The sequence below is a fragment of the Jaculus jaculus genome, chromosome 8 (genome assembly GCF_020740685.1).
Source record: "Jaculus jaculus isolate mJacJac1 chromosome 8, mJacJac1.mat.Y.cur, whole genome shotgun sequence".
NCBI lineage: Eukaryota > Metazoa > Chordata > Mammalia > Rodentia > Dipodidae > Jaculus > Jaculus jaculus.
In genome coordinates, this window is record NC_059109.1 from 73,497,002 (window position 1) to 73,515,712 (window position 18,711).

Here is an 18,711-nt window from a genome sequence, read left to right on the forward strand (position 1 = left end):
GACTAGGTGAAAGCGCGCCAATTTCCTCTCCCCACCCCACCGCAGCGTGGAAAGGTTTGCCGGTTGCTCCATGGCACTGAGGAACACCGGACGGCGGCGCCTAGAGCTGGGCACGGACAGCGAAGGCAACCGGTGAGAGCCAAGGCCCCTACCCCTCAGGTGGAGGAAAGCCGACCTCGCGTAGGTGGCCGGGGCGGTCTGCCTTGCTGGCTTTTGACAGCCAGCTGCGGGACGCCTTGGCGCCCACTGAGCCTCGCTTGGGCCCTTCCCCCTGCGTTTCTCGCGTTGGATCTATGTCGTCGTTTTCACTTTGTGATTCGTTAGATGTCTTTTTTTTTTTTTTTCCCGAAGAAAAGAGTCTCTTAACCCAGGCTGGTCACGAACTCGTAGCAGTCTCCTGCATCAGGCTTCCAAATGTGAGCTACCACTCCAGGCTTCTGTTTTATTTTTTTTTCTGAGATAGATCTCACTCTATGTAATCTCAGGGTGGCCTTGAACTCACCATCTTTCTACCTCTGCCTCCCAAGAGCTGGGATTAAAGGTGTGCGCCACCACACGCGGCGGCTTCGGTTTTTTTCTTTAATTTAAATTTTTTTATTTAAAAATTTGCATAACCCCTTCCACCACCCCTATCACGCTCTAACTATTCCCGCTTTATTTTGGGGGGGGGGGTTGTCTCGTGGTAGGGCTTCCCTTTACCACAGGCTGACCTAGAATTCACTGGTCTAAGGATCTTCTTGAACTCACATTGATCCAACTACCTCTGTCTCCTAAGTGCTGGGATTAAAGGCGTACATCACCATGTCTGGCTATTTATTTATTTGCAAGAAAAGACATATATATATATATATATATATATATATATATATATACACACACACACATGTAAAATGTCTTGGCAGGCAAGCTCATTAACCTCTAAGCCATCTCTCCAGCCCTCCCATATACATATATGCATATACATATGTATATAGTATTTTAAAATATATATTTTTTATTTGACAGAGAGAGAGAGAGAGAGAATGGGGGGCATGTTAAGGCCTCCAGCTGCTGCAAATGAACTCCAGACACATGTGCCACCTTGTGCATTTGGCTTAAGTGGGTGCTGAGGAATTTACCTGATTTTTTTACTTTGAAGGCAAGCACATTAACCTCTAAGCCATCCATCCAGCCCTTACTTTTATTTATTTATTTATTTATTTATTTATTTATTTATTTATTTATTTATTTATTTGAGAGATAGAAAGAGAATGGGTGCACCAGGGCCTCTAGCTGCTCTAAATGAACTCCAGATGCACCCCTTCTGCATCTGGTTTATGGGTCCTGGGGAATTGAACCTGGGTCCATTGGCTTTGCAGGCAAGCACCTTAACTGCTAAGCCATCTCTCCAGCCCACTGTCTTATATTTTGCTATTTCCCCCCCCCCCCCACCATTGCTGATAGGCCCAGTATTATGTAGGCAGGTAGGCCAGCAGCTGTGAGATCATGAATGCAACTGCCATTATGTGTCTGGAAGACAAAGTTTTACTTATCCTTTGGTTCCTACACTCTTACCACCACATCTGCCATGGTCCCTGGGCCTTGGACAGTGTGATAGAATCATTTGATTTTACACTCAATTGCCACTTCTCAGCACTTTGAGAAGTTATAAGTCTAGCCAGCAGTCATTGTTATCTGAAAAGAAAATTTTCTAACCCAGAGTGAGAGCAGCATTGATTGATAAGGGCATAAACGTAAATACTTAGAGGGCAATTTGGTAGGCATAGTATATCCATCAACATCCAGACAATAGTGCCTTCCCCTCTAGGACTCATGACCATCCCACTACAGGCTTTTTAAAAAAATTTTTTCATTTCATTTATTTATTTCACAGAAAGGCAGAGAGAGAGAGAGAATGGGCACGTCAGGGCCTCCAGCTGCTGCATATGAACTCCAGATGCATTTGCCACCTTGTGCATCTGGCTTACATAGGTCTTGGAGAATCGAACCTGGGTCCTTTGGCTTTTCAGGCAAGCACCTTAACCGCTAAGTCATCTCTTCAGCCCCTGCTACAGGCTTTAAAAAAATATTTAAAATAATAAAGTATTTTAAAAATATATTTATTTGTGCTGGGCATGGTGGTGCATGCCTTTAATCCCAGCACTTGGGAGGCAGAGGTAAGAGGATTGCCATGAATTCAAGGCCAACCTGATACTACACAGTGAAATCCAGGTCAGTTTGGGCAAGAGGTAGACCCTACCTGGAAAAACCTGGATTCTTTGGCTTTGTAGGCAAGTGCCTTAATCGCTAAGCCATCTATCTCTCCAGCCCCTGCTTCTGTTTTTTTATAGTTGTAAGTCTATAGCAGAATTGGTGCAGACTTGTGTTCAGAGCACTACTTGGTGTTAAAATAGCAGACGGGACTACAGGTGTGGTTGGGCATGGTAGCATACACTTATAAAAATATATTTTGTTTTTATTTATTTATTTGAGAAAGAGAGGGAGAGAGAGAGAATGGATGCATCAGGGCTTCTCCAGCTGCTGCAAACAAACTCCAGACACATGCACCATCTTGTGCATCTGGCTTACATGGGTCCTGGGGAGTTGAACCTGGGTCCCTTGGCTTCACAGGCAAGTGCCTTAACTGCTAAGCCATCTTTCCAAACCTAGTTTAATTTTTTTATTTAATTCTTTAAATACATATTTTATTTTTATTTGTTTATTAGAGAGAGAGAGAATTGTAGTGCCAGGTCCTGTAGCCACTGCAGATGAACTCTGGATGCATGTGCCACCATGTGGATCTGGCTTTTGTGGGTTCTGGGAATTTGAACCTGGGTCCTTAGGCTTTGTAGGCAAGTACCATCTTTCCTGTCTGTCTGTCTGTCTTTCTTTCTTTCCTTCTTTCTTTCCCTCCTTCCTTCCTTCCTTCCTTCCTTCCTTCTTTCTTTCTTTCTTATTTATTTATTTATTTCGAGGTAGGGTCTCATTCTAGCTCACGCTGACCTGAAATTCACTATGTAGTCTATGTAGTCTCAGGGTGGCCTTGAACTCATGGCGATCCTCCTACCTCTGTCTTCTGAGTGCTGGGATTAAAGATGTGCACCACCATCTGTCTCCTAATTTTATTTTTAGCATTTTATTTATCTATTTTATTTATTTATTTGAGACAAAGAGAGAGAGAGAGAGAATGGACACTCCAGAACCTCCAGCTACTGCAAACGAACTCCAGACGCATGTGCTCCCTTGTGCATCTGGCTTATGTGGGACCTGGGGAATCGAACCTGGGTCCTTTGGCTTAGCAGGCAAACACCTTAACTTCTAAGTCATTCCTCCAGCCCCCTGTTTTATTTATTTATTTATTTTTTGGTTTTTCGAGGTAGGGTCTCACTCTAGCCCAGGCTGACCTGGAATTCACTATGGAGTCTCAGGGTGGCTTCGAACTCATGGTGATCCTCCTACCTCTGCCTCCCGAGTGCTGGGATTAAAGGCGTGCGCCACCACGCCCGGCTCCTGTTTTATTTTTTGATGTAGGATTTCATTCTAGCCTAGGCTAACCTGGAATTCACTCTGTAGTCTCAGGGTGGCCTCGAACTCACAGTGATCTTCCTACCTCTGCCTCCCAAGTGCTGGGATTAAAGGCGTGTGCCACCACACCCAGCAGCTTTGAGGGGTTTTGTTTGTTTGTTAATATTCATTTATTTGAGAGTGACAGAGAGAAAGAGGCAGAGAGAGAGAATGGGTGCGCCAGGGCCTCCAGCCACTGCAAACGAACTCCAGGTGTAAGCATCCCTTGTGCATCTGGCTAATATGGGTCCTGGGGAATCGAGCCTCGAACTGGAGTCCTTAGGCTTCACAGGCAAGCACTTAAACTCTAAGCCATCTCTCCAGCCCAGCTTTGAGGTTTTTCAGGAAAGTGCATGCTGTGCCATATTGAAAAGACTTAGATGAGTGGATTAAGAAGTTTGATGTGGGGCTGGAGAGATGGCTTAGTGGTTAAGGTGCTTACATGTGAAGCATAAGAACCCATGTTCAACTCTCCAGGTCCCACATAAGCCAGGCATACAAGATGATGCAAGCGTACAGAGCTGCACATGCACACAAAGTGGTGCATGCTTCTGGAGTTTGATTATAGTCACTGGAAGCCCTGGCACACCAATTCTCTCCCTCTTTCTAGCTCTTGCTCTTACTTGCTGGCATCAAAAAAAAAAAAAAAAGCCAGTCTGTTGTGCTTGCCACAAAAAGAAAATGTGATGTGATAAATGTGATGTGGTAAAGCCTGGGTTCCTTCTTTCAGGGATGATGGCCCCTCTTCCTCAGTCTCTGTGCTCAAGCGCCTGGAACGGAGTCAATGGACAGATAAGATGGACTTACGATTTGGTTTTGAGAGGCTGAAGGAACCTGGCGAGAGAACTGGCTGGCTCATCAACATGCACCCTGTATGCATCTGCACACTGCCCAGCCTTCACATCTCAGTGGGGGCATTTGTACCCAGTATCGTCCTTGTCTGAAGAACAGGTCTTGGGACAGAGTGGAGCCATTGTCTGGGAGATCTAGTTATTAGAGGCTCTCCTTTCCTCTTTAACATGGAGGGCTACGGGGGGCCTTTGTGGGAAGACCAAGATGAAATGTATCCTGTTTTCTGTCAGCATAAGGCTTTCAAGGATCATCAAGGAGAAATTGGGAGAAGTCCCTTCTTGCGAATCATTATTGTACAGTTCTTTTGAATGAGGATAGTGGTATGTAAAGGCAGCAGAGTGAAGCACTAGGTGTGAGCATTTTGCTTTTAAGGTATTCTGTTTCTCAAACAGTATTCTAGAATGGGCTTTTAGGCTGCACAGAGGATAATATGCCTATGTTGATTGGTTCTCCTGCAGACTGAGATTTTAGATGAAGACAAACGCTTGGTCAGTGCTGTGGATTACTACTTCATACAAGATGATGGGAGCAGATTTAAGGTAAGCCCTGACTCCAAGAAGCTAAAACCTCATGACAAGCACACAGATTATCCAAAATGAAGAATGTTCATTTCCTCTGTCAGAGTCTAGTGAGAGTGTACTGTGTAGCTTCCTGGAGCACATCGGGAACATTCCCCTCCTCATGAGCCACATCTGTCATATTTCAGATGTCCTGAGAGAAGATAGCTCAGAAAATTTAAGTTGTGTCTCTAAGGTTGTTCCCCAAATTATGTGCAGATCCAACTTTTTTATGTGCAATCTCTTGAAAGAGCTGTCAAGGTCTAAGACACCTTGGATCCAGGTTGCTCAGATTACTGTGAAATTTGCCTTCATTTTCTCTTCCTTTTCTTTTTTTGTCATACCTGGATGGATGGTGACTCTTGCAGGTGGCCTTACCCTATAAACCATACTTCTACATTGCAACTAGAAAGGTAAGTCAATGTTTGGTATAAATAAGTCAGACAATCTATTGTGTGGTAGATTTTAGAACTTGGAAATAGGCAAGGAAGGAAGTAGAGCTTACTAATGGGAAGTCCATTTATTCTGATCTTTATTTAGGATTGTGAGCGAGAAGTTTCATCTTTTCTATCCAAGAAGTTTCAGGGTAAAATTGCAAAAATAGAGAATGTCCCCAAAGAAGATCTGGACTTGGTGAGTACAACAAACACCCTTCCATCCCTGAACCTTCCAGGGGTAAAATGAGGGTAGAGCCCACACTGTTTATGGCAGATAATATAATGTTTGATGAAGTAGAAGGTCAGGTCATTTACTAGGTAGTGGGGCAGCATGGAGGATGAGAAATGATGATTGTTCCCAAAGCTGTCTTCAAAGAATTGTGGTGGCATTGCAGGTTCCATATGCAGAGGTGGACCACCAGATGCTTTTTGGCTGGTACCTGTCTGCCTGAAAATCTTACCCTCCTGTTTATCATAAACTCACCAGAACTTTCATTTTATAGCCAAATCACTTGGTGGGCCTGAAGCGGAATTATATCAAGCTGTCCTTCCATACTGTGGAGGACCTTGTCAAAGTGAGGAAGGAGATTTCTCCTGCTGTGAGGAAGAACCGGGAGCAGGATCGTGTCAGTGATGCATATACAGCTATGCTTTCCAGGTAACATCTGAATGCGAGCAAATTGCTAGCTATTCCAGAATGGCAAGATGATTATAAGGCAAGAAATCTCTGCAGTGAGGCTAACTTAATGCTTGGCAGTGTGCTATGTGCAACCTGGAAACACTTGAATGATTAGATTGTTTTTTTTCCTTGGTTTTTCGTTCTAGCCCAGGCTGAACTGAAATTCACTATGTAGTCTCAGGGTGGCCTCGAATGCACTGTGATCCTCCTACCTCTGCCTCCATAGTGCTGGAATTAAAGGTGTATGCCACCACACCTGGCATAGACAAATTTTTGTTTTGTTTTGTTTTTGTTTTTCAAGGTAGGGTTTCACTCTAGCCCAGGCTGGCCTACAGAGTCTCAGGATGGCCTCGAACTCACAGCAATCCTCCTACCTCTGCCTCCCAAGTGCTGGGATTAAAGGCATGCGCCACCAAAATTTTATTTTATTTTTTTGTTCATTTATTTATTTGAGAGCGACAGACAGAAAGAGGCAGATAGAGAGAGAGAGAATGGGCACGCCAGGGCCTCCAGCCACTGTAAACAAACTCCAGACGCGTGCGCTCCCTTGTGCATCTGGCTAATGTGGGTCCTGGGGAATCAAGCCTCAAACTGGGGTCCTTAGGTTTAGGGAAGTGCTTAACCGCTAAACCATCTCTCCAGACTGACAAAAAATTTTATATGCTCTGTTTCTGTTAAGTAGTGGTTTCCCAAGGCTGTATTTTGTTTTATGGTTTAGCTCCTCTTACATGAGTATGGTCTTGTGGTTTTAAAACTGCATTGCTAAAACAGTAAGTATATTTTAGAAAGCTTCCTCATCTACTTTTATATAGTTGGTTTTGCAAATGTTATCAGGTGTCTTTTCTAGAGAACCTGGACTATACAAAGAAATTGAAGTACAAAATACCAAGTACTGTTACCAAACTGGTTAGGTTTAATAATAGGAAGCAAGGTAAGAGCATAAGAAAAAGTTTTGTGTGATAAACTTTGGATGCCTTTTTTTTTTTGGGATTTCAAGGTAGGGTTTCTTTAAGGAAAGTGTAAGAGAAAAGCAAAAGAGAACACTGGACTTGATCTCTACAGACAGATTGTTTATTGAGAGAAACAGCGAGGGGCAGCAGGCTTCCAGTGGGATGAAGGCTGAAGCACTGAGCCAGGCTGGGGTTCAAGCCTATATGGAGGATCCTGAGAAACAGATTGTGCAAGGTGTAGTTGATAAGAAAATTGTAGTTGTTTGTGTCCTTGTTTAGAATAGGCTTCTTCAGCCAGGAATGTCTGAGGGAGGATACTGAGGTGGTCCCTGGTCCTTAAAGGCCATCTAGGCTAAAGGGAGTACATCAATCAGGGAAGGTGCCAAACTTAATGCCTGCAAGCTTTAGGGATAGTTACTAACTCTGTTCCTTTTAGTTTTCAGGGAAGGCTATTAGCCCTTCAGTTTCACACTAGCCCAGGCAGATGTGGAACTCACTATGTAGTCTCAGGGTGGCCTAGAATTTGGGGCGATCCTCCTACCTCTGCCTCCCAAGTTCTGGGATTAAAAGGAATGTACCACTACGCCTGACTGGATTACTTCACACACACCCCCGCAGTAGGGTTTCACTCTAGCTCAGGCTGACCTGGAATTCACTGTGTAGTCTCAGAGTGGCCTTGAACTCATGACGATCCTCCTACCTCTGCCTCCCAAGTGCTGGGATTAAAGGTGTGCACCACCATGCCCAGTTTTTGTTTGTGTTTTATTAATATTTTATTTTTATTTATTTGACAGAGAATGGGCACCCCAGGGTCTCCAGCCACTGCAACCGAACTCCAGATGCATGCTCCCCCTTGTGCATCTGGCTTATGTTGGTCCTGGGGAATTGAACCTGTGTCCTTTGGCTTAGCATGCAAACGCTTTTACCACAAAGCCATCCCTCTAGCCCTGGATTGTTATTTTTTTTTTTTCTACTTGAGAGAGGGAAAGAGGCAGAGTGAGACAGAGAATGGGCGCACCAGGGCTACCAGCCACTGCAAACAAACTCCAGATGCATGTGCCACCTTGTACGTCTGGGTTATGTGGGCCCTGGGGAATCAAACCGAGGTCCTTTGGCTTTGCAGGCAAGTTCTTTAGCTGCTAAGCCATCTCTCCAGCTCCTGGATTACTTTTTTTTAAAAAAAAAACTTTTTATTTATTTACTTATTTTTGGTTTCTCGAGGTAGGGTCTCACTCTGGCTCAGGCTGACCTGGAATTCACTATGTAGTTTCAGGGTGGCCTTGAACTCATGGTGATCCTCCTACCTCTGCCTCCTTAGTGCTGGGATTAAGGTATATGCCATCACACCCCTACATTTTATTTTATTTGAGAGAGAGAAAGAGGCAGAGAGGGAGAATGGGTATACCAGGGCCTTTAGCCACTGCAAAGGAACTCCAAACACATGCACCACCTTGAGCATCTGGCTTATGTGGCTCCTGGGGAATGGATCCTGGGTCCTTAGCTTGGCAAGAAAGAACCTTAACGGCTAAGCCCTCCAGCCCTGGATGACTTTAGAACTGACCATAATTCTTTGACAAAAACATCAGTTTGAGTGTGTGAACATTTCTGCAGTCCTTTCTTCACTGAACTCCATGGTCCTCAATGATGCCTTAGAATACTTCATAATTTGTAAGGTGTAATCAGTGGTGGAGTCTACAAGAGTCTGAGCTGTCTATGAAAGCTTCCTTTTTTATTTTTATTTTTGTTTATTTTTATTTATTTGAGAGTGATAGAGAGAAAGAGGAGAGAATGAGAATGAATGGACACACCAGGGCCTCCAGCCACTGCAAATGAACTCCAGATGCATGCACCACCTTTTGCATCTGGCTTAAGTGGGTCCTGGGGAATCAAGCCTCAAACTGAGGTCCTTAGGCTTCACAGGCAAGCACTTAACAGCTAAGCCATCTCTCCAGCCTCTGAAACCTTCCATTTATTCATCTTAAGAAGCTACTCTGGAGCTAGAGAGATGGTGTAGTGGTTAAGGTGCTTGCCTGTGAAGCCTAAGAATTCATGTTTGAATCTCCAGGTCCCACATATAGCCAGACACAAAAGTGATGCAAATGTGCAATGTTGCCCATGTGCACAGGGGGCCGCACATGCCTGGAGTTCATTCACGGCAGCTGAAAGGCCCTGGTGTGCCCATTCTTTCTCTCTTTTCTCTCTGCCTCCCCCTGCCCCCTTAAAAATAAAATAAGATATAAAGGTTTCTTTTTCTTAAAAAAATATTTTCAGGAGAAAAAGAAAAACCAAAAAGAAGGTACTCAGCTTTTAGCTTAGAGGGTAGGTGGGTGATAACAGTAGATTTATTTATTAATTTATTTTCTTCAAGGTAGGGTCTCACTCTAGCCCAGGCTGACCTGAAATTAGCTATGCAGGCTCAAGGTGACCTCAAACTCATAGTGATCCTCCTACCTCTGCCTCCCAAGTGCTGGGATTAAAGGTGTACACCACTATGCCCAGCACTATACCACTGGGTTGTATCCCTAGCCTCGCCTTGCCTCACCTCACCTCTCCCCTCCCCTCCCTTCCTCTCCTTTTCTCTCCTCTCTGCTCTCTCTCTCTCTTTGTTTGAGTCAGGATCTCACACTGTAGCCTAGGTGCCCTAGAACTTGCTGTGTATTCCAGGGTGGCCTCAGAATCCCTCATGTCAATACTCCTACCTTGGGCTTCTCTCTCCCAAATCACTTTACTATGTACCAAGCTGGTGACTTTGTAACTGTTGATTCAGTAGTGTCTTTGTTACTGGCTGTCATTTTCTTGAGGCAAGGGTGGGCTACATCTGTAAACATGATGGTGATGTCCATAGGCTATGTGGAGCCAGCTTTGTTGCCTTCAGCCTTGCATGAAGCTGCCTCTTGAGTGTTAAGAGAGGGCTTGATGGTAAAAGCTACACTTGAGTAAACTCCTGACTGAAGCACACAGTGTAACCTAGTCAAATATCTCAAGTATACCCTGGATTTTCTTATAGGATGGTTATCCAACACTATTTCTTGAGGAGCTGACCTGGTCATTGCAAGCCCCCCAGTTGCCCATGCTGTTTATTCTGTTTGAGACTCTAGTCTGCACCTCCTTTAGCTATTAGAGCTCAGTTGAGTTTATGACTTTCTGTATTCATTTTCCAGTGTTCTGCAAGGAGGCAATGTCATTACTGATGAAGAAGAATCCTCTAAGAAGATAGCTGACCAATTGGACAACATAGTGGACATGCGCGAGTATGATGTCCCTTATCACATACGCCTCTCCATTGACCTCAAGATCCATGTGGTAAGGCCAGGTGGTCATTGCTTAAGTGACGTTTTTAATGGCCAGGTGATATGGATAAATATGCATAGAAGTAGCCTTTTTCTGTTTTTGCTTTTTCAAGGTAGGGTCTTGCTCTGGCCCAGGCTGACCTGTAATTCACTCAGTAGTCTCAGGGTGGCCTTGAACTCACAGTGGTCCTCTTACCTCTGCCTCCTGAGTGCTGAGATTAAAGGCGTGTATCACCACACCTGACAGAAGTAGACTTTTGTAAATGGAGTTCTCTGTACTTAATGCATGCTGTATGTTCCACAGGCTCATTGGTATGATGTCAGATACCGAGGAAATGCATTTCCAGTGGAAATTGCTCGCCGAGACGACCTTGTTGAACGACCTGTGAGTGCTGCTTATGTTTCATTCTTCTTACAATTTGTTTCTTCTTCCTCATATGCATTGTGAAAAGAATTGTGGAGTGGATTTTTCTCATCAATTTTTCACCTGAGAGCTGTATTTTTTTTTTTTGAAATTTTGAGATTTTTTAAAAAAAATTTTTATTTATTTATTTGAGAGCAACAGACACAGAGAGAAAGACAGATAGAGGGAGAGAGAGAGAATGGGCGCGCCAGGGCTTCCAGCCTCTGCAAACGAACTCCAGACACGTGCGCCCCCTTGTGCATCTGGCTAACATGGGACCTGGGGAACTGAGCCTCGAACCGGTGTCCTTAGGCTTCACAGGCTAACCGCTAAGCCATCTCTCCAGCCCCTGAAATGTTGAGATTTTTCATTTGATGTAATCTTAATGCTATTAAGTTCACAAATATACTAATGTATTATATACCCAATCCTAAGTATTCTAAAACACACGTTGCAAACATACATATATCTACTCTCTCCACATGTCAGCACCCATTCATAGTATGGTTTGGAAGTAGGGAGAATAAATTTCCCTTAAACTGCAAGTCAGTTTCTTTATAGTTAACTTTAGCAAAATTCATACAAACTAGTAATTAATAATGATCTTCTTTACTTGTTAACTCACAAGGAAACACCTTCAAAACTGCATTTTGTTAAGTTTCTGCACTAAAATGTAGAAAAACTGAAGTACACAAATATTGAAAAGTTAAAAATTCCTTAATTTTTTATTTCTGGTACCACTACCACAATTTAAAGGGCAATATACCTGATATAATGAAAGAAAAAGACAAAGCCACAACAGAGGAAAGACCTCAGGAATGTACATCTAATTGACACTGCCTTGCATTTTATCAATAGCTGCGCTTTTTGCAAATTGTGGCTGTGATAGTCCTGAACAAGAAGGATTTCCTGCTTAAGCTGCAGTAACTTTTCTGACTCTAAATCATTGCTCCTTCTGATTGTTACAGTTCTTCTAATGCATTTGGGACAACTGCCTCGAAGTAACCTGCAGCTTTCCTGACAACTCCTCACTCTCTCTCTTGCTAAGAATTGTAGCCCTTTTCTGTTTTTAAAACCTTCTGCTGCCATATCCACCACTTCCACCACCAGATCCATAACCACCACCATAGGGACTGCCAGCGCTTCTTCCACCAAAACTGCCCCCCTTCATGGGTCCATAATTTGACTGCTGTTGTCCACTATAATTTCCAAAATCATTGTAGTTCCCAACTCCACCATAGTTACCACCACCAAAATTTCCTCCTTCATTGTAACCATTGTATCCTCCTCCTCCACCACCATATCCACCACCTTGGTTTCCATATCCTGGTCCAACACCACCATAGCCTCCTCTACTACTATAACCAGGACCACCACATAGTTGCCACCATCACCTCCACCATAACTCCCTCTGCTGCAATCACCTCCACCACCAGAGCCACCTTTTCTACCAAAGTTTCCACCATGACCAAAATTGCCTCCACCCCCTCCAAAGTTTCCACCATGACCCATACAGTTGCCAGATCCACCTCCATGACCAGCCAGCTGCATCTCTTGTTTAGAAAGGGCCCTTTTCACTTCACAGTTATGCCCATTAATAGTGTGATATTTCTGAGCAACAATTTTATCAACTGTATCATGATCATCGAAAGTTACAAAAGCAAATCCTCTCTTTTTTCCACTCTGCCTGTCTTCCATATTTTTCTTTTCCTTTTTTTTTTTTTTTGTTAATTTTTATTAACATTTTCCATGATTATAAAATATATCCCATGGTAATTCCCTCCCTCCCCACCCCCACACTTTCCCGTTTGAAATTCCATTCTCCATCATATTACCTCCCCATTACAATCATTGTAATTACATATATACAATATCAACCTATTAAGTATCCTCCCCCCTTCCTTTCTCTACCCTTTATGTCTCCTTTTAACTTACTGGCCTGTGCTACTAAGTATTTTCATTCTCATGCAGAAGCCCAGTCATCTGTAGCTAGGATCCACATATGAGGGAGAACATGTGGCGCTTGGCTTTCTGGGCCTGGGTTACCTGACTTAGTATAATACTTTCCAGGTCCATCCATTTTTCTGCAAATTTCATAACTTCATTTTTCTTTACCGCTGAGTAGAACTCCATTGTATAAATGTGCCATATCTTCATTATCCACTCATCAGTTGAGGGACATCTAGGCTGGTTCCATTTCCCAGCTATTATAAATTGAGCAGCAATAAACATGGTTGAGCACGTACTTCTAAAGAAATGTGATGAGTCTTTTGGATATATGCCTAGGAGTGCTATAGCTGGGTCATATGGTAGATCAATCTCTAGCTGTTTTAGGAACCTCCACACTGTTTTCCACAATGGCTGGACCAGATTGCATTCCCACCAGCAGTGCAGAAGGGTTCCTTTTTTTCCACATCCCCACCAACATTTATGATCATTTGTTTCCATGATGGTGGCCAATCTGACAGGAGTGAGATGGAATCTCAATGTAGTTTTAATCTGCATTTCCCTGATGACTAGTGACGTAGAACATTTTTTTAGATGCTTATATGCCATTCGTATGTCTTCCTTTGAGAACTCTCTATTTAGCCCCATAGCCCATTTTTTGATTGAAATTTTGCCATATTTTTCAAAGTAGTCTCAGATTATACTTTTCTGTGTCTTATAATACCACCAACAAAAATTTTCTTCACTGTCAAATTGGCATCAGGCTTTACAGAATTCTCTATAGAAACAGCTCTCTTTGGTTCTACTTCACGCCTATCAACCTTGTGTGGCCAAGCACACATTGCTGCATCCACCTCTTCAACACATGAGTAAGTCACAAAGCCAAAGCCTCTGGAACGCTTTGTGTGGGGGTCTCTCATGACCACACAATCTGAGTGTGCCTCATTTTCTGGAAATGTTCTCTCAAACTGTCATCTGTAGTTTCAAAGGTCAGACCACCAATAAACAGCTTCCTCAGCTGCTCTGGTTCTTTTGGATCATGCTTTCCCCCACTCCCCCTGGCAGCAGTAGCAGCGATGGCCAGAGTCAGGCTGCTGGGGGTGACCGGTGGTGGTTTTACCTCCATTTTGAGCACTTTTTGTTTTTGTTTTAAAGGTAGGGTCTCACTGTAGCCCAGACTGACCTGGAATTCACTCTGTATTTCCAGATTGTCTTGAGGGCTGGGATTTAAAGGTGTATGCCACAATGCCTGACTCTTGAGAGCTTATTTTTGTACCTGTATGTTAATGAACATTGATATTTAAGTTGGTTAGATTTGAACCTTCAAGGGAAAACTGTGGCTTCCACTTGGGTAGTTGATAGCCAAGTGAGTGATGAGAAAAGGATTTGTAAATGAGAGATAATGGTTTGGGTTTAGGTTTGTAATCTTAGGAAAGACTTTATTTTTTTTCTCTCTTGATATATATATATTTGTTTGTTGGTTGGTTGGTGTTGCAGTCCGGTTCGCATTGCTGGTAGAAATCACCCAACCAAGAGTAGCTTCTGGGAAAAAGAGGTTTATTTTGGCTTACAGGCTCGAGGGGAAGCTTCACGATGGCAGGGGAAAACGATGGCATGAGCAGAGGGTGGACATCACCCTCTGGCCAACATAAGGTCGACAACAGGAACAGGAGAGTGTGCCAAAAACTGGCATGGGGAAACTGGCTTTAATACCCATAAGCCTGCCCCCAACAATACACTCCCTCCAGGAGGCATTAATTCCCAAATATCCATCAGCTGGGAACCTAGCATTCAGAACACCTAAGGTTATGGGGGACACCTGAATCAAACCACCACATTCCGCCCCTGGCCCCCATAAACTGATATCCATATATGATGTAAAATACAATGCATTCAGTCTGACTTTAAAAGTCCCCATAGTTTTTTTTATCAATTCCAATGATGTTCATATATCCCCATAGTTCAAGATCTTTTAACTGAGCCATAATACCAAAAAATAACCTCAAAAAACCCATAATGGCACAGAATAAATATTCACACTGCAAAAGATGGCATTGGGCATAGCAAAGAAACATTCAAGCAATACAAGATTTAAAACAACCAGGGCAAACATCAAACTCTGTAGCTTCAAGTCCAGCAACTCTAGCCAGTGACAAATCTTCAAGTCCGATAATTCTAACCAGCAACAAGTCTCTGGCATTCCATTTCGCCCCTCCAGCTAGGCTACTCACAGTCCTGGGAAACTTCATCGGGGCCGGCAGCTCCTTGGCAGCCATCTCATGGTCCCGGCATCTCCGCTGGGTCTCCACTGCAAGCCACAGTTCATCCTCATGGCCCCATGGGGTCTCTATGCAGGCAACCAGCAAACCCACTTCACACTGCTCATGGCCATTTCCAAAACACAAGACCGTGTTGCAAACTCAATGACCCTCTTTCTAGCATTTCTTATACTCCACGATAACAGGTAGGGTGCCAATTTGTTAAGCAGACTTTGAAGAACAGGACACTCCTTGAGCACTCAGGCCCCTTCAAAAGAGTCTACATTCTTCTTGTTGCCCCAGCGCAGGTCAGCTGGCCCAGTCTTAAAGGTTGTCATCTCTCAGTTGCAGCTGAACGGGCAACAGTTCACCCAAAGATTTTTCTTTCTGTGCCATATTCCTCTGCTCACACCAGTTCATTTCTACGCAAAGCAACCCTGCACAACTTCTCAGGACATGGGCATAAGAGTAAGCTTCTCACACAAACTGCTAACCCAGTCCAGGCAAAGCTTTTTCTCACCCTCATAAGCCAAACCTCACGTCCATAGCTCTTATTGCATTCAGGTCTTGCAGCTCAGACCAGAACAGTCCACCAAGCTGTACTTATAGCACTGCAAGGCATCTCTTAGACCAAGGTTTCAACTCCTTCCACATTCCTCTTGAAAACCAGTTCCAAAAGGCCAAAGCCACACAGTTAGGTGTCCAGCAACAACCCCACTCCTCAGTACCACTTTACTGTTGCAGTCCGGTTCGCATTGCTGGTAGAAATCACCCAACCAAGAATAGCTTCTGGGAAAAAGAGGTTTATTTTGGCTTACAGGCTCGGGGGGGAAGCTTCACGATGGCAGGGGAAAACGATGGCATGAGCAGAGGGTGGACATCACCCCCTGGCCAACATAAGGTCGACAACAGGAACAGGAGAGTGTGCCAAAAACTGGCATGGGGAAACTGGCTTTAATACCTATAAGCCTGCCCCCAACAATACACTCCCTCCAGGAGGCTTTAATTCCCAAATATCCATCAGCTGGGAACCTAGCATTCAGAACACCTAAGTTTATGGGGGACACCTGAATCAAACCACCACAGTTGGTTTGTTTTGTTTTGTTTTCCAAGGTATGGTCTCGCTGTAGCTCAGGCTAACCTGGAATTCACTACATAGCCTCAGGGTGGCCTCAAACTCACTGCAATCCTCCTACTTCTGCCTCCCGAATGCTGGGATTAAAGGCATGTACCACTATGCCTGGCTTGTCCTCAGTATCTTAATTTCCAAGATGACGATGTCAGCTCTCAACACAGCCAATGCCAAGGCTGTCATAACAGGCAAATGAAGCAGTGACCCTTAAGACTCAAGTGTTCTGTTCAGTAGCTCTCTAGCCTTTGTCCTTTATTTGTTTCAATTTTTTTGGTATTGAAGATTGAACGCAGGGCTTTGTACTCTACCATGGAGCTATATCTAGCCATTTTTTTTGTTTTTTTGTTTTTCGAGGTAGGTTCTCACTCTAGTCCAGGCTGACCTGGAACTCACTATGGCATCTCAGGCTGGCCTAGAACTCACAATGTTCCTCCTACCTCTGCCTCCCAAGTTCTGGGATTAAAGGCATGCATCACCATGCTTGGCCTACATCTAGCCTTGACTTGAAGTATGATAATTTTTTATTTTATTTTATTTTTTTGGTTTTTTTTAGGTAGGTTTTTGGTCCAGCCCAGGCTGACCTGGAACTCACAGCAATCCTCCTACCTCTGCGTCCCGAGTGCTAGGATTAAAGGTGTGTGTCACCATGCCCAGCAAACTATGGTATTCTCGACATGGATCAGTTAATGTGAGTTACCTCTCAGCTCTTTTGGAGCTTTCTAGCTATAGTTCTAGTAGGTACAGATGGAACAGGCTGAAAGTGGATGTGCAGGGACAAGGTATTCAGACATTGGCTCACTTTCTTGCTGATTCCATACTACACCTTTTATCCCATTAGGATCCTGTGGTTTTGGCATTTGATATTGAGACAACCAAACTGCCCCTCAAATTTCCTGATGCTGAGACAGACCAGATTATGATGATTTCCTATATGATCGATGGCCAGGTGAGCATGGTTTCTTCTTGGGAATCTTAAAATGCCAGTATGTTTATTTTTTGTATTCTGCTTAGGTGTGTGTTTGTTTTGTTTTTAAAGATTTTATATTTATTTATGAGCGAGAGAGGGAGAGAGAGAATGGGCACACCAGGGCCTCTAACCACTGCAAACAAATTCCAAATGAATGCATCACCATGTGCATCTGGCTTACATGGGTTCTGTGGTATTGAACCTGGGTGCTTGGGCTTTGCAGGCAAGCATCTTAACCATTAAGCCATCTCCTCTTTCTTGGATTAAAATGCTCTTTTTAAATTTTAATTTTTATTTATTTTTTGGAGAGCTACAGATAGAAAGAGGCAGAGAGAGAGAGAATGGGCACTCCAGGCCCTTCAACCACTGCAAACGAACTCCAGACCTGTGCAACCCCTGGTGCATCTGGCTAATGTGGGTCCTGGGGAATCGAATCTTGAACTGAGGTCCTTAGGTTTCACAGGCAAGTGCTTAACCACTGAGCCATCTCTCCAGCAACCCTCCTTTTTTTTTTTTTTTAACTTTATTATCTTTTCATTATTTATTTGAGGGAGATTGAGAGGGGAAAAGGCTGATAGAGAAGATGGGTGCACCAGGGCCTCTAGTGCAGGCACTTTAACCAGTAGGCCATCTCTCCAGCCCTTTTGTTTTGTTTTGTTACCATTAAGTAGAAAGTTTGTGTGGACACATTGGTACCATCATTTTCCTTCTCCTTGTCCCCACTCTACTGAGGACCCTCCTTAGCGGGATTGTTGGTATTAAACATGGAGTTGTGTCATAAGAGTTGTGAGAGTAGCAATCATTGTGGTCTTGGAGGGACATTGCCTCTGGATATTCCCTTTCACCTTGTGGTTTTTGCATTCTTTCTACCCCTTTTGCAAAATCCCCTGAGCCTTGGTGGGTGTGCTTTAAACCTACATTAGTATAGAGCTCTCAACAGGTTCTGGATTTCTGTTTTGTTGCGTGCGGTTTGAGTCTCCTGTGTCTGTCTCCATCACCCTGGCCAAGGTTGTTAGGCTCGCCTTGGAAGCAGCACTCTTGTTCATCTTACCAGTTCTCTGTTGTTTTATCTAGACCCTAGCTGCTGTGGGAGGGGTAGTTCATCTCTTGTCAGGGAGTCAACTATCCTTGTCTTATTGATAGATTTAGGTTGTCTTTGGTTCTCATGGCTTTCTAAAAAAGAAAAGAGAGTGAAATCAGGACAGGTTAAAGGGGACAAGCATTGTTAGAGAGATTTTGAAGGGTGTAGGCTCCCATTTGGACAGATTGGTGGGAATTTCTCATTGGAGTCCATAATCTTGGTCTCCATAGGATTCTGACTTGGTTCCCAGTTCCAGTTATGGTTTCCTTTCCACTGAGCAGATCTCATAGCCAATCAGAAACCCATTGGTTACCTACCTAGGCTGGCTGCCACTGTTGCACAGGCATGCGCATCTTGTCAGGTTGAAGATAGTGTCCCCTGCTTGCTCACAACTTTGTTGGCCATTTTTCCCCAGCAGCTCACATAGTACTTTTCAGTACTATATGGGCTAACCATCTGGGAATTGGCTTCCCTCCTGATTCAGCTGGCTCTCTCTTCTTTAAATATTTTATTCATTTATTTGAGAGACAGAGGGATAGAGAGAAACAGGCAGATAGAGAATGGGTGCACTAGGGCCTCTAGCCACTGCAGACAAACTCTAGATGCATGTGCCAT

General features: G+C 43.8%; 1 protein-coding gene across 1 annotated transcript in view; it reads left to right on the forward strand.

Annotated features, from left to right (window-relative positions):
- Positions 1-31: 31 nt before the first annotated feature.
- Pole (DNA polymerase epsilon, catalytic subunit) overlaps positions 32-18,711 on the forward strand; it is a 106,426-nt gene continuing 87,746 nt past the window's right edge. Inside the window, exons 1-9 of the mRNA XM_004668895.2 lie at positions 32-132; positions 4,274-4,415; positions 4,854-4,934; positions 5,321-5,365; positions 5,493-5,585; positions 5,893-6,047; positions 10,180-10,321; positions 10,613-10,693; positions 16,887-16,994. Of these exons, the coding sequence (XP_004668952.2) occupies positions 71-132; positions 4,274-4,415; positions 4,854-4,934; positions 5,321-5,365; positions 5,493-5,585; positions 5,893-6,047; positions 10,180-10,321; positions 10,613-10,693; positions 16,887-16,994 (909 nt within the window). The 5' untranslated portion in view covers positions 32-70. The remainder of the gene's footprint in view (positions 133-4,273; positions 4,416-4,853; positions 4,935-5,320; positions 5,366-5,492; positions 5,586-5,892; positions 6,048-10,179; positions 10,322-10,612; positions 10,694-16,886; positions 16,995-18,711) is intronic.